The sequence below is a fragment of the Lampetra fluviatilis genome, chromosome 45 (genome assembly GCF_964198595.1).
Source record: "Lampetra fluviatilis chromosome 45, kcLamFluv1.1, whole genome shotgun sequence".
NCBI classification, from domain to species: domain Eukaryota; kingdom Metazoa; phylum Chordata; class Hyperoartia; order Petromyzontiformes; family Petromyzontidae; genus Lampetra; species Lampetra fluviatilis.
In genome coordinates this window covers 3,535,731-3,551,830 of record NC_136319.1, presented here as the reverse complement: position 1 = coordinate 3,551,830, position 16,100 = coordinate 3,535,731, and the positions used below count along the sequence as shown (strand labels likewise).

Genomic DNA, 16,100 nt, shown 5'->3' with positions numbered 1-16,100 from the left:
GTGAATGAGTGGGTGGGTGTCCGTTTGTTCCCTGTTTTTCATGAATGGACGTTGTCGAGTGTTTCTGTGAATGAGTGGGAATGAGTATTCGGCTGCGTATATTATGGGGGGGCGGTGGTGTACCGGTTAGCGCGCCGCGCTACAGACGATTCCCGCTCACGGTCACCAACACCAGTGATAGCGATTATTCTAACCGGTCCTGGGCCTCCCCTAGGTCGACTCGGCCTTAAATGAGTACCTGTTGGAGTGTGTAAACATCGCCACTGCGGGAGACAAAGGTGGTCGGGCGTGGTGATGGCCACCCACCCCCTCGTGTGCCGTGTTTGACCTTCATAGATGCTCGCTAACAGCACTTGCTCAAACAGTCTGTTGAGCTTTGTCTTTGTGCATTTCACTGATGGGAGTGGTGAATATGTTATATGTGACTGAGTTCTGGTTCAAGTTTCGAATTGAGTTTGTGTGAATACCTGGTGGGGTGTGTAAGAAGTCTAGAGGGAAAAGGTGAGTGAGTGGGTGAGTGGGTGGGGGAGGGAGTGGTTGAGTGAGTGGTTGAGGGAGGTGAGTGGGTGAGTGAGCATGTGGGTGTATGAGTGTGAGTGTAGGTAATTAGTGGGTGAGTGAGTGGGTGCATGAATGAGTGAGTGAGTGTGTGGATGAGAGAGTGGGTGAGTGAGTTATGAGGGGGTGGGTGAATGATTGAGTGGGGAGTGAGTAAGTGGGTGAGTGGTTGAGTGATTGCGTGAGTGAGTGAGCGGGGGAGTCAGTGAGTGGGGAAGTGGGGGAGTGAGTGCGGGAGTTAGTGAGTGGATGAGTGGGGGAGTGAGTGGCTGTGTGAGTGAGTGTGTGAATGGGGGACGAGGTGAGTGACGAGGTGAACAGACCAATGCAAGGCAGTGTGAGTCTATAAGTAGTGTTGAGTCTATGGGTAGTGTTAAGTCTCTGTGCAGTGTTGAGTCTATGGGTAGTGTTGAGTCTATGTGCAGTATTGAGTCTATGGTGCAGTGTTGAGTCTATGGGTAGTGTTGAGTCTATGTGCAATATTGAGTCTATGGTGCAGTGTTGAGGCTATGGGTAGTGTTGAGGCTATAGGCAGTATTGAGTCGATGGATAGTGTTGCTTCTGTAATGACCGAGGCTACAGACCACTTACCTGACATAAGCGTATGTGCGTACGGACAGTCAGGAAGTCAATCAAGGCCTCTGATTGGTGCAGGGAGTACTCAAAGATAATTGGTTAGAAAGGAGATTCAAAGGGATTGGAGGAAAGATTAAAACGTAAAAGGCGGGAAAGGAGGATTGACTGTAGAGGTGATGGTTGACAACAATTGGAGGAGGACGAGGATTGGCTGAGTGAAATTGGGATGAGCGAAGCTTCCAGAAAGTGGACTCGGAAGATATAAAAGGGGAGAGCATGAGGGGAGTGGACAGTTGGAGAGAAGACAAAGTTCAAGCATCAAGAACTGAAGCCTGGGCCTAGGAATAATGTTGTGTCCAAAATGAAAGCTGTTCGTATAGAAGAATGTGTGTCAGCATCACTACAACTGGTGTCAGAAGCCGACGACGGAACCCACCAGCGACGTCCGATGATGAGGAGGTCTTCATCCAGAACGTCCCGGGCGAAGTGGACCTGGAGATCAACCTCGGAGATGCAAGAGAAGCTGTGGCAGCGCCCGTGGTGACAGAGCAGGGGCAGCCACAGCAACCGCCTCACGGACGCCATCTCCCAGCTCGTGTTGCAGCTCGCCGGGAAGGAGGGGAGACTGGGAGCCGTGGAAATGGCGGCAGGAGAACCAGCAGTCGGAGCCGTCTGGCCAATTGCTGCGGAGGCTGGGGACCTAGGGACACTCGGAGCAATGGTGGCGGCCGGGGCACCATCACCAAAGACAGCCCTGGCGGCGCAGGAGAGAACAGCCAACCGACCTCGCCACCTGGGTCGGTCAAGGAGTTTGTAGCAGCGGGTGGTAACTGGGAGACCTTCACCTGATGGTTCGAGGCCGCGTATCAGGCCTCGGACTGGTTGGAATCAGAAGCGCTGAAGACATTACCTACAGCCTTAAATGACAAAGCTCTAACCATCTTCAAGGTTATACCGGTGGAGCGGAGGGCCATGCTGCATGTGGCCTGCCACGAGATGGCAGAGGTCTTCGACCCACCCGCAAAATGCAAAGAGGAAATTTCAGCAGTGCAAGCGAGAGGAAGCCGAGTCGCCCCTCGCCTACCACAGCGCGCTGATGGTGCTCGGCCAGGCGGCCTATCCTTTTCTGGATGAATCGGCGCTGGACTCCCTGGTGACAGAGAAGATGTCGACCCTGGTGCATGCCCGAGATGGCCGTGATGCTGCCCATGGTGGAAGAGGCGGGCACAGGAAGAGAGTAATCGATGGACCCGGGTGGAGGAAATCCCAGAGACTGCTGCCTGCGCTTCCTGCCCAGGCTGCAGGACGAGGGAGCATCATTGGCGGGGGCCCGCTTATCGAGGCAGCTGTTGAAGGCAGCGGGGCTCCGCTGGAAGAAATGGTGGCGCCGGTCCGCGGGTGGACAACTCCATAGTGACCTCGAGGTTTGGGGCCGAGAGCGGAGACGGCGATTCCGTGGCGGAGTCCACCCATCACCTGGTGTCACTGTGGCCGGCCATCGCCCGGGGATGTAGGAGCGACGCTCTGCCGTCAGCGCCGACAGCATCCACCTCTTCATCGGCAGCCATTGCACTACAATACCAGGCGAGTCGCGACACCCCAGACACCTGGCTAGATAGTCCATCTCACTCATCTAGGGAATCATCACCTCTCATTATCTCCACCACCATTTTTGATGTAACATTTGTATCGGGGATTGTCGGTGATAACGGGCTCACAAAATCCTTTGGGGAAGTTCGGGACTCGCTTCTCCACCGGTGGCCCAAGTCGGGCAACCAGTTGAGGAAGCTGGCTCGGTGGGTCGTAGCGGTAGCCGCAGGTACCCCGGTTGCAATGGGCTCGATAGGAGTGATGGAGGTATGCATTTTGATTGATACGGGGGCGTCAGCCACTATTATTTCCAACTCAATATTCGGCATGTTACTGCCCAGTAGCTGCCACTTGGCACCGGTCTCCAGCATGTATGCAGTGGCAAATGGGGAGTAATATGGGAATAATAGGGCAAATCGAGACGCAGGTAAAAATTGGAGAGCTCGCATTTTCGGGACCCATATTGGTTTCCAACACATTGGCAGTTCCATGCCTGCTGGGAACCTATTTCTTAAATAAAATGCCTCTCCAGATACTCACTGACCAGGGATGCATAGAAATGCCATTGGGAACTCGAATTTTTGGTCAGTGAGTCTGTGATTGTACCTCCAGGTGCGCAAATGCTGATACCGTTATGATACTGAAAAAGATTGTTGCGACTCGGACTGACCCGCCGATTGTGATCACTCCATCAAATGCGATGACCCGCAGGTTAACGTTGGCAGGGGTGCAGATGGTTTGGAGAGCAGACCAAAAACCATTCTTGCAGGTGCTAAATGTCAGGGAGGGTCCAATCGCTGTTCAGGCGGGGACTGTCCTAGCCCACGCGATGCCTGTGTCTCTTGAATCGGAGGACCCGATGAAAATGGTGGTTGTTGGAGTCGCTAATCATGGTATTCCATAAGGCAATAAAAATTGGTTGGAAAAGCTTTGTGGAGAAAATGCGGAGCTATCAGAAACACAACATAGCCAACTCAGATCAATACTCATGCAGTTATCTGATGTACTCATAGACTGCACGTCCAAATGTCACACCTCATCGATATAGAAAATTTGCCCCCTATCCGGCTATATTCATGTCGTATGAGCCCAGTTTAGAAACTATACATACAAAAGTCTGTGGACAACATGCTAGCTGGGCAGATCATTTCTACATCCTCTAGCCCTTTGGGGGCTCCTGTTGTGCTGGTTAAAAAGCCGGATGGAAGTCTGCGATTTTGCGTCGATTTTCGCTGCCTTAATAAGGTGACATTGGCTGATGCAGAACCACTTCAGCGCATTGACGACTCATTAGACGCATTATCCGGAGAAAAGTTTTTTCCATGTTAAACTTGCTCTCGGGATTTTAGCAACTGCTCTTGGACAAGGCCTGAAAGCCTAAAACAGCATTCCATACACCTTAAGGGCTCTATCAATTTAACTGTCTCCTGATGGGCCTTAAACCAGTGCCTGCCACATTTCAAAGGTGGATGGAATTGGTTTTAGCAGGATTGCAATGGGACTCGTGCCTTATATATCTGAATTACGTCATTGTTTTCGGTCGCACGTTTGACAAATATTTGCAGTGACTGTACCGCGGTATTATCCATGTGTAGTGTCGTAGGTCTCTTCCTTCTTGTTTCTCGAGGCTTGTGTGTGCGTGCGGGTGGTGTGCGTTGCACACACACTCAGTCAGAGACGAGGTAGTCGCAGGAGGCACCGTCCTCCCCTTTTATTGTTGTTGAGTTCACGCCACCACTCGGGCCCCCTCTCTCTCACAACCACGCTGCTGCACGGCCTGTCCCAGACACGACCCTGTCCGCATTGCACCGACGGTGTCGACTGGGACAGCCAACTACTGTCCGGCCGTGCAATGATCAGGCGAAGGCAGCAGCGATGAAGGCAGTGACAATGACAGCGACAACGAGACGAGTCCACTTCCAGACCCGGCAGCCTGGAGCTCTCGCTCTCTGCTGCTTTTATTCCCTCGGCACAGGTTGACTCTGCCCTAGCTGCGCCTCCCTTTTCAAACCCACCAGAGGGTTCCAGGAGCTTCCCCACGAGGTCTATCGTGACCCTTACCCCAATTCCTCTGCCCTGCCGACTCACCCACGTATGTGCTCAATGGCGTGCGTGCTAAGTGCCCACCTGCAGTTGCAGCTGCTGTACAACAGTCAGCGCTATGTCACTACACATAGTACAAATCTGGCTGTCGCACATATCTGGCTGTCGCCTGATGAAGCTAGCTGTAATTATTGGCGAAACGTCGTACTCAGATTGTAAATGTTGTGGCTTGGCTCTCCAACATACCGGTGTGCTGTGCTAGTAACGGATTGGTATGTTCTGTTTACGTGACAAACCTTACTAATTGGCTGTGTCAGGTGGTGGCGGGTTTAATGATATATTTATATATTTACACGATCTAACCCAAAAAAACCTGTATTTTGCGACTTACTGGCCATGTATATCTGCCGACGGGTAGGATCAGGTCGCGGGTTTTACGGAGTGTGTGCGTCGTAAACCGCCAGCTCACAGGTCACAACCTCCCTTGCAGTCCATCACAGTCTTCAGAGTGAACGAGCTCATCGCCCTTGATATTCTCACCAAAAGGAGATACATTTATCTTGGCGGAAGTCAAATACTTCATGAGATGGCCAATGGCCTGGTTTACTACCTTAGCAGACAGCCGTGTCAATTGCGGATGCGCTCCTGCACGGATATGTGATGAACAAGGGCCCCCTAGAACAGCTCCTCACTGATCAAGGAACTACATTTTTCAATCGAAACTCTTCCAAGAGGGGTGCGAAGCACTGGGCATGAAGACGATTTTGCACTTCCTCATACCATCCTCAGATGGATGGTATGGTGGAATGGCTGAACAGAACGATACCATCCATGCTCTGCCACACTGTTGATGAGGCGCAAACCGACTGGGATCTCCATGGTTCCGGGGGTCTTGGCAGCATGTAGGCTGGCCCCATATGCCTCCACAGGATTTCCCCCATTTTTCCTCATGTACGGTCATGAGCCAGATCTTCCCATAGAAACCCAGTTGGGTAAAACCCCTGCAGGTGCGTCCGACCAACCTGCGTCCTTGCAGGTCACGCTTGACCGACTATTCGAAGCAGGCACAGTGGCAATGGCGAGCGCGGCGATATCACAGGCCGCTAACGACCGAAATACAAGGCGACTGGTTCACACACTTCCCTGGGCAGTAGCAGATGAGGCGTGGTTGCATTCGCCACAGGCCCCCATTACGTACCTCTTCCGAACTGCACCTACCGTGGCAGGGCCAGGTAGAAATCGTTGAAGTAAATCGGATGCAATGTGTACGCGTGCAATTGGAACGTCGTTGTTGGTTTATTAACCAGTCGTATCTCAAAACCTGCCTTCATCGTCACCCAAGCACCTCATCTCTATGTCCTGTTCCGCCAGAGTCTGGGGTGTCCGACAAGCCACAGCAGCCGCCCGGAGAAATGGAATTACCTGTGCATGCTCCTGTGCCACCCACAGCACCGAGCCAAATAGCACACGACTCACTGCTGGACCCTGCAGCATCCTGCGGTCTGGCAACAAAGACCTATGCAAGATGTGCGCGGTTGCGCTAACCCTGTTCCTGACGGAGCAAGAGATTGCACACCCCGTTGTTCCCACAGTCTCGTGGATGTGTTGACTAACTGTGGGAGGTGCATAATCCGTGCGCCGAAATTACTGACACCACACAATCGCTTTTTCATGTAAATGTTAATTACCATAAGTCAGACACAGGGTCACATTATTAAGAGGTCATTAAGTTCGAGTGGGTGGAGTTTCCCTTGGCTTCCCGTGCTGTTGGACTGGTCATTTACCTCCTTGGTATTAGCCGGGATGGCACGTTTTTTTTAAAGGGTCTAGAATGGATACTTACCAAACTCTTTGGTGCAGGTAAACAGAACATAGCATGTTAGATACGTACATTAGCAAGTCCATGCAATGCCAAGACATGTTTTTTTTTGGGTGATGTAATGACCGAGGCAACAGACCGCTTACCTGACATAAGCGAACATACGATTGGCCAGTCAGGAAGTTAATCAAGGCCTCTGATTGGTGCAGGGAATACTCAAAGACGATTGGTTAGGAAAATAGATTTAAAGGGATTGGAGGAGAGATTCAAACGTAAAAGGCGGGAAAGGAGGGTTGACGGTAGGGGCGACGGTTGACAACTACTGCATTGGAGGAGGACGACGAGGATTGGCTGAGTGAAATGGGGGTGAGTGAAGCTTCCAGAAAGGGGACTTGGAGGATATACAAGGGGAGAGCACGAGAGGAGGGGATGGTTGAAGAGAAGACGAAGTCCAAGCATCAAGAACCGAAGCCCCGGTCTAGGAATAGTGTTGTGTCCGAAATGAAGGCTCTTAGTAAAGACGAAGATGTGTCGAAGTCACTACACTTCTATGGGCAGTGTTGAGTCTATGGGCAGTGTTGAGTCTATGGTGCAGTGTTGAGTCTATGGTGCAGTGTTGAGTCTATGGTGCAGTGTTGAGTCTATGGTGCAGTGTTGAGTCGATGGGTAGCAGTGTTGAGTCTATGGTGCAGTGCTGAATCTATGGTGCAGTGTTGAGTCTATGGTGCAGTGTTGAGTCTATGGTGCAGTGTTGAGTCTATGGTGCAGTGCTGAGTCGATGGTGCAGTGTTGAGGCTATGGGTAGCAATGTGAGTCAATGGTGCAGTACGGGGAGGACATCACGTGTCTGGCTGCCTCTATTTTGGCGCCTGGGTCAGATATCCTTAAACCTCGCCGCTGGCATCCCCCCCCTTCTCCTAGGTTGACTCACGCCTCACGCGAGTCAGCTGTTTGAGGGGTCAAGCGACAAAAGGCGGCCGGGGAAATTAAAAAAGGCACGGTACTATCCCCACTTACACCCCCTACCCCATCCACAAAAGCTGATCCCACGGCTTACACTTGGCCAACATCCGCTGTGTGCAGCAACACGCGGATGGGGATGTTTGCCTCCGTGCTGGGTGTCACAGTCGAGAACGCGGTGTCACCACTGAAACCACTTCTCTACGGCTCTCCATCTCCATCTCTCCTCCCTCCCCCTCTTTCTCTCCAATCTGCCTCGCCTTCTCTCTCTTTTTTTACGATCAGAGGAAACAAGAAGATGCTCGGTGTAGTCGGCACTTTGCTTCGTTCATCATTTAGGTTTTTTAAATATAATTTTTCTTTATGTAACCCCCCCCCTTTTAAAATGAAATATTTCACACTCTCTCCATTTCACTCCATCTCTCTTTGCATCTCTCCATCTCATGCCACCTCTCTCTCTCTTTCCCCCCTCTCTCTCCGCCCTCACTTCAAGGCACCCTCCTGAACCCTGACGAGGCGGCTTCCCCGTCGTGACGTCACAAGCAGAGGTTCATAATGGCCGCGTCACGGTCACAGATTCTGGGAAATGTTTCTTGCCCTCTTTCTATAAATATCTCTCGCTTGATCTAGCTCTATCTCTACATCCACTCACCCTCTCAATCTCTCTCTCTCTTTCCCCTCCATGTCTCTCACCCCCTCTCTGTTTCCATCTCTTCCCCCCCCCCTCTCTCAATCTCTCTCTCTCTCCCCCCCTCTCTTTCTATCTCTCTTCATCCATCTTTCTCGTTCTCTCTTTCTCCATTTCTTTCTCCACCTCTTTAACTCCACCTCTCTCTCTGCTTCTCTCCCTCCGTCTCCCTCTCTCCATCTTCTTCGCGGTGTCTCCCTCCCTCTCTATCTCTCTACCCCTGATATGTTAGTATGCCTAGTATGCAGGGGGTTGTGGGTTTTATTCTGACCCTCACGATGCCTGCTGCTGTGTATTTGGAGTCTGCAGTTCTCTCTCTCCCCGTGGTGGCCGTGTGGTCTCCATGTAACTCTATGGGTCTCTATGCATCTCTATAGGTCTCCGTGTAACTCTATGTGTCTCTATGCAACTCCACGGGTCTATACTGAAGACCTCCACAGCAGAAGCCAAACACCCCTGAGAAAGTCTAGATTTGAAGTTTTCTTGACTGCAGGGATCCATACTCTTTGGTTCTTTCGGTAAAGTCACGTAGGTATAAAATAAATTAAATCACATATACCTACGTGACTTTACCGAAAGAACCCAAGAGTATGGACCCCTGAGAAGGTTCGTTAACCGACATGTCGCCTATTATATATTTACCCCTTTTGCGCGGGGGATGGGGGGGGGGCTGTGGGAGTGGGGGGAGCGGTGGCGCAGCGGTTAGCGCTCCGCTGCGAACCTGGGAAAGACCCGAGTTCGATGGTGTGCGGTGTGGAGTGAACATCGCCACTGGGGAGACAAAGGCGGCCGGGCGTGGTTGCTGGACACCCACCTCCTCGTGTGCCACAGTGCCGGCCTTCATAAGTGCTCGCTAACAGCACTTGCCCCCAACATTCTATGCAGGCTACACGGGGGATCTTTGTACTTGTATGGGGGAGTGGGTGGGGGGCATTCATGCTAATGAGCTGGGCGGGGTGTTTATGGTAATGAGGTGGTCTGGGCGTGGTTATGCTAATGAGCACAGGTTTAAATGCCTGCGGGTATCGGTAGCAGGGTACATTGCTTTGATAAGCAGCAGCGCCAGAGGTGACTGAAGTGACAGGAGGAACGTAATGGCCAAATCGTCTAGAGTGATGGTGGTGGCGATGGTGGTGGCGATGACGGTGGCAATGATGGCTACGGAGGGGATGGCAGGTGAGTGATTGTGGTGGTGGTGATGATGGTGAGTGGGTGAGGTGGATGAGTGCGTGGATGAGTGAGTGGTTGAGTGGGTTTGGTGGATGAGTGCATGGGTGACTGAGTGGGTGGGTGAGTGAGTGGGTTGATGGGTGAGTCAGTGGTAGGTGAGTTGGTGTGTGAGTGGGTGAGTGGTTGAGTGAGTGGGTGAGTGGGTAGTTAAGTGGGTTAGGTAGATGAGCACATGGGTGAGTGAGTGGTGAGTGAGTGGATGAGTAGGTTGGTGGGTGAGTGGATGACTAAGTGGGTGAGTGAGTGGGTTGGTGGGTGAGTGAGTAAATGAGTGGGTGGGTGAGTGAACTGTTGGGCAAATAAGTGGGTGAATGACTCAATGAGTCAGTGGGTGGGTAAGTGAATGGGTGGATGAGTGAATGGGTGGATGAGTGAGTCACTTTGTGGGTGAGTGGTTGATCCGGTAAATCAGTGAGTAGATTGGTGAGTGAATGAGTGGGCGAGTGAGTAGGTGAATGGACGAGTGGGTGATTGCATTGGTTGGTAAATGAGTGGATGGTGATAATGGGAATGACGCTGCTGATGGTGATGATAGTGATGGGGATGATGCCACCGCAGTCTAATGAGGGCGCCTGGGGAGGGCATCTCATCAGCAGCAGCTTGCTTCAGCACAAGTAAACAAACTGGGCCGGGTTTCGACATTAAGTGTCTCATCAGCAGCAGAGCCAGGCTCGGCTTGAACCTGAAAGTAAGCTATGTTTATTTTAATAGGTGTAAGGCTCCACTGAGCTAGCTATCTCTTTTTCAGAAGCGACCTGGCTATTACAAATGATAGCCCAACGAAGTGGCTAATAATGTATGCATAAACGCGTGATGTTTATTCTAAATGTAGAGGGGAAAACCAGAGGACAGAGAGAGAAAATCCACGCGACGATGGGGACAGACAGATAGAAAGAGACGCAGATTCCCGATTTACAGCAGGCATCGTCAGGGTCGGGATCGAACTCACGATTTCCTGTATACCAGGCGAGGTAGTTAACATCTCGCAAGGTCCGGGATCGAACGCACGACCTCCTGCATACCAGGCGAGGTAGTTAACATCTCGCAAGGTCCGGGATCGAACCCACGACCTCCTGTATACCAGGCGAGGTAATTAACATCTCGCAAGGTCCGGAATCGAACTCACGACCTCCTGTATACCAGGCGAGGTAGTTAACATCTCGCAAGGTCCGGGATCGAACCCACGACCTCCTGCATACCAGGCAAGGTAGTTAACATCTCGCAAGGTCCGGGATCGAACCCACGACCTCCTGCATACCAGGCGGGGTAGTTAACATCTCGCAAGGTCCGGGATCGAACCCACGACCTCCTGCATACCAGGCGAGGTAGTTAATATCTTGCAAGGTCCGGGATCGAACCCACGACCTCCTGTATACCAGGCGAGGTAGTTAACATCTCGCAAGGTCCGGGATCGAACCCACAACCTCCTGCATACCAGGCGGGGTAGTTAATATCTCGCAGGGTCAGGAATTGAACCTACAACCGTGGTGCCCTATGCTGGCGAAATGCCCAGTTGTTCATCGGCAAGGATCGTGTTGATACGAACCTGTGTGTGTTCATGGGTCCCTCTTTATCTCTCTCTGCTGGACATCTGTGAAAAAAAGCTTCATAGTTCATCGGATTTATAAATAAATGTTCTGATTTCTCTCTCCCCTCGACCGCGTGGCCCCCTTCTCGCTCCACGTGTGAAGGGGGTCACGTGGTTCCTATGCAAATAACCACCTTTCCTAGACCACGTGGCCTCCTTCTCACTCCACGTGTAAGGGCGTCACCTGGTCCACATGCAAATAACCCCCCTCCCTAGACCACGTGGTTTCTTCCTCGTTCCACGTGTGAGGGGGTCACGTGGTCTCTATGGAAATAACCCCCCTCCCCCCTAATAGCTACAATTTCACTGACATTTTTTTTTATTTGACCAGGTGTAAGGCCCCCTACTGAGCAATTAGCGTATTTTTCGGAAGCCCTGACCTGGCAAATCGCGAATGACAGCAGCTCAGTGTAAGTGGTTGATATTATCATCACCATCATCGTGTGGAAATTCATAGTAGCAGCCAAATACTCTCTCTAGAGAGAGACGCGTGGTGATGTCGTTGATTCTAAATGTGGAGGGGAAAAGCCGGAGGAACCGGAGAGAAAAAAACATTCTACGCGTACACCCAGCAGGGTCGGGGATCGAACCCACGACCCCCTACGTACCAGGCGAGGTAGTTAACATCTCGCATGGTTGGGATCGAACCCACGACCTCCTGCGTACCAGGCGAGGTAGTTAACATATCGCAGGGTCGGGATCGAACCCACGACCTCCTGCATACCAGGCGAGGTAGTTAACATCTCGCCACTGACCAATCCCCCGATCTCTCTCTCTGCCCCCCCAGGTCACGGGGCCGCTCCCTCGCCCACGTGTCCGTGCCAGCTGGGGTCACCGCGGGGTCACGCGGCCGTCCCGTCTCGCTTCAACCTCAGCAAGATCCGACGCGCGCGCGTCACGTGTCCCAGCGCGGGCTGCCCCCTGCAGATAGTGTGAGCATCAGCAGTAGCAGCAGCATCATCAGCGGGAGCATCATCATCAGCAGTAGCATCATCATCAGCGGGAGCATCAGCAGTAGCATCATCAGCAGCAGCAGCATCATCATCAGCATCATCATCAGCGGGAGCATCATCATCAGCAGCGTCAGCATCAGCAGCATCAGCAGCAGTAGCAACAGCATCATCATCATCAGTAGCATCATCATCAGCAGCAGTAGAATTCACAGCAGCAGTAGCATCAGCGGGAGCATCATCAGCAGTAGCATCATCATCATCAGCAGTAGCATCATCATCACCAGCAGCATCATCATCAGCAGTAGCAGCAGCATCAGCAGCAGTAGCATTCACAGCAGCAGTAGCATCATCATCAGCAGGAGCATCATCATCAGCAGTTGCATAATCATCATCAGAAGTAGCATCATCATCACCGGCAGAATCATCATCAGCAGTAGCATCATCATTAGCAGCAGTAGCATCATCATCAGCGTCAGCATCAGAATCGACATTAGTAGCATCATTTTTAGCAGTAGCGTGATCATCAGCAGTATCATCAGCAGCATCATCATCATCAGCAGTAGCATCATCATCAGTAGCAGCATAAGCAGCATTATCAGCAGCATCATCATCAGCAGCAGCATCATCATCAATAGCAGCATTGTCATCGTGAGCAGGACCATCATTATCATCGCACCTGCGATTAGCATGGTTGGCTACGTATGGTGCGAAGGAAGTTCAACACACACTATACTCTCGCTGTACCGCCTTCTCCGGGCAGAGCTAGGGGGTAGGGATCCTCCTTGACGCCTACCCACGTGGTAGAAGGGAATAAGATGGAACAGATGGAAATTAGTCCACACGCTCACGTGGTAGAAGGGAGTGAGATGGAACAGATGGAGATTAGTCCACGCACCCACGTGGTAGATGGGAGTGAGATGGAACAGATGGAGATTAGTCCACGCACCCACGTGGTAGATGGGAGTGAGATGGAACAGATGGAGATTAGTCCACTTGCTGTATTGGTCACGTGGTGGTGGTGGGGTAAAGTGCAGGTAACTACCAGCCCCTCCCCCCCTCTCCACTCCGCTATAGCGGCCTCTAAGTGGCACGCCGGATTGTTGCAGGGCTCCGCCTCTATCTCATCACGCTCGCTGAGAGAGGGGGGTGGGTGTTTGTTGACCTCGCACTTCCGTCTTTGTCTCTCCTCTTCCTTTCCCGCAAACCATGAGGAGGCGAGGGGGAGAGGGGAGACGGGGCTCACAATGGCCATGTCATGAAGTTCACAGTGGAATCACGTCACAAATGGGCCGGGGGTTTCCCTCCCCCCCCCCCCCGTGTCTCTCTCTCCCCCCCCCCCCCCCGTGTCTCTCTCTCCCCGTGTCTCTCTCACTCCGTGTCTCTCTCTGCGTGCCTCTCTCCCTACGTGTCTCTCTCCGTGTATCTCTCTCCCCGTGTCTCTTTTCCTGTCTTTGTCTCTCTCCCCGTGTCTCTCTACTGCTCTCCGTGACTTTCTCTGTGTCTCTCTCTCCGTGTCTCTGTCTCTCTGTCCATGTATCTCTCTCTCCCCGTGTCTCTCTCTACCCGTGTCTCTCTCTCCGTGTGTCTTTCTCTGCGTGTGTCTCTCTTCCCATGTTTCTCTCTATCCCCGTGTCTCTCTCGCTCTATTTTTTTTACGATTAGAGGAAACAAGAGATTCTCGGTGTAGTCGGCACTTTGCTTCGTTCATCGTTTCGTTGTTTTTGTTTTCAATGCTTTCTTCCAAATATCTCTCTCTCCCCGTGTCTCTGTCTCCCACTGTCGTTCTCTATCTCTTCCCATGTCTCTCTCTCCCACTGTCTCTCTCTCCCCGTGTCTCTCTCCAGCTCTCTCAGTCGGTTCTCAAGTGGCCGCGTCACTCGGTTCACGTCTGTGTCCCTTTATCTGTGTGAGTGTGGTAGAGCGGTGGTGCAGTGTCATTATTAAAACTATTGAAAACCAATTTTATTTGTACCAGGTATAAGGCCCCATGAAACTACGTAGCTCTATTCTTTGGGTCTTTCGGTAAAGTCACGTAGAACAAAATAATTTACAAAAAACGACGACGTTTCGATCGCAACACAAGCAATCGTCATCAGGATGACGTGACTTTACGGAAAATCCAAAGAATATGAATTCCTGCAGTCACGAACGCTTTACGTCAGTATCTACGTAGCTCTTCTTCAGAAGCCCTGACCTGGATATCAACAACATGATGGCAGCTCAACCAAGTCGCTGATATTATCATCATCGCTATCAACATCACCTGGAAATGCATAGCAGCAGGCAAATAATCTAAACGCGTTTTTCTACAGACTCATAGAGACCCACAGAGACCCATAGATACCGATACTCATCGAGATCCATACTAAACTCCATAATAGACGCTGTTTTGGGTTAGATCGCGTAAGTATATAAATGTGTCGTTAAAACCCGACACCACCCGACACAGTCAGGGTTGTCACGCAAACAGAACGTGCCAATCCGTCACTAGTACATCACTAGTGTGTAGTGTATATTGTAGTGTATAGTGTAGTGTATATTGTAGTGTATAGTGTAGTGTATAGTGTAGTATATAGTGTAGTGTAAAGTCGTACAGCATACCGGTGTGTTGTTGGAGAGCCAAGCCACAACATTTACAAATGTTGTGGCTTGGCTCTCCAACACACCGGCGTGCTGTACTAGTGACGAATTGGCCACGTTCTGTTAACGTGACAACCCTTACTAGTTGGCTGTGTCGGGTGGTGGTGGGTTTTAACGACACATTTATATATTTACGCGACCTAACCCCAAAAAGATCTATCATGGATGATATTGGTCGCGAAAGCCTGCTACGTGTTAGACTTAAACGAAACTCTTTATTATTTATTTTACCAGGCGAGGACACACTGAGCTGCGTAGCCCTTTTGCAGAAGTGACCTCGCCACAAATCATAACTCAACGAAATGGCTGCTATCATCAGCTGCAAATGTATAGCAGCCAAATACTCTAAACGCGTGATGTTTATTCTAAATGAGGAGGACCCGGATACAAATCCACGCGTCCACGGGGAGAGAGAGACGCAGACTCCAAATATACAGCAGGCACCAGTGTCTGGATCGTACCCACAACCTCCTGTATATCAGGCGAGTTGTTTAACATCTCGTAGGGTCGGGATGGAACCCGCGACTTCCTGCATATCAGGCGAGTTTAACGTCTCGTAGGGTCGGGATGGAACCCGCGACTTCCTGCATGCCAGGCGAGGTAGTTAACATCTCGCCACCGTGGCACCAACAATCGTCGTGGAAGTTTATCTTCATATTTGTCTCTCTCTCTCCCTCTGTCGCAGGGCCACGCTGCAGACCCTGCAGACCGTCTGCCTGGACCCATTCTCGCCTCGCATTCAGAGACTCATCCGCTCCCGCAAGGTGCGTTGGGTGGGTGGGTGAGTTGGTGGGTGGGTGAGTTGGTGAATGGGTGGGTGAGTTGGTGGGTGGGTGGGTGAGTTGGTGGGTGGGTGAGTGAGTGGTGGGTGGGTGAGTGTCCGTGAGTGAGTTGGCGGGTGGGTGAGTGAGTCGTTGGGTGATTGATTGAGTGAGTGGGTGAGTGGATGGGTGAATGAGCGGATCGGTAGGTGAGTGGATGGGTAGGTCAGTGGGTGGGTCGGTGAGTGGGTGGGTGGGTGGATGGGAGTGTGGATGGTTTGGTGAGTGAGTGGATGGGTGAGTGGATGGAAGAGTGGGTGCTATTCACCCCTAATACCACGTAACCCTCTCCTCGGCCCCCCTCCCACTCCTTTTCTTCACGTGACAGAATCTGCCCGCGTGCGCCATCCGCGCGATGACGTCATCGAGGAGTTAGGCTGGGTGGGGGTGGAGGGCGGGGCGAGCGGGGCGTGACGTCACATGAGCAGTGAGGGGCGTCGCGTCAGATGAGGAGCAGTGTGGCGTGACGTCCCAGGAGGAGGGAGCAGTGGGTGTGACGTCACAGGAGAAAATGGCGCAGTGAGGCGTGACGTCACAGCGTTGCTGGTTCAAAGCTGTGACGTGCAGGGCGTGGGAGCTGATTGGACTACTATAAGAATGAGAAATTAAATATTTATTTTAGACTGGAGGAGGA

At 51.8% G+C, this 16,100-nt stretch overlaps 1 protein-coding gene across 1 annotated transcript; it reads left to right on the top strand.

Annotated features, from left to right (window-relative positions):
• The first annotated feature begins 9,282 nt into the window (after window positions 1–9,282).
• Window positions 9,283–15,842, top strand: LOC144947476 (uncharacterized). Its single transcript, XM_078876702.1, has 4 exons — window positions 9,283–9,410; window positions 11,840–11,984; window positions 15,331–15,409; window positions 15,795–15,842. Exons 1-4 carry the CDS (start codon window positions 9,329–9,331, stop codon window positions 15,840–15,842), a joined length of 354 nt encoding a protein of 117 aa, XP_078732828.1. The 5' UTR covers window positions 9,283–9,328.
• Window positions 15,843–16,100: the final 258 nt, after the last annotated feature.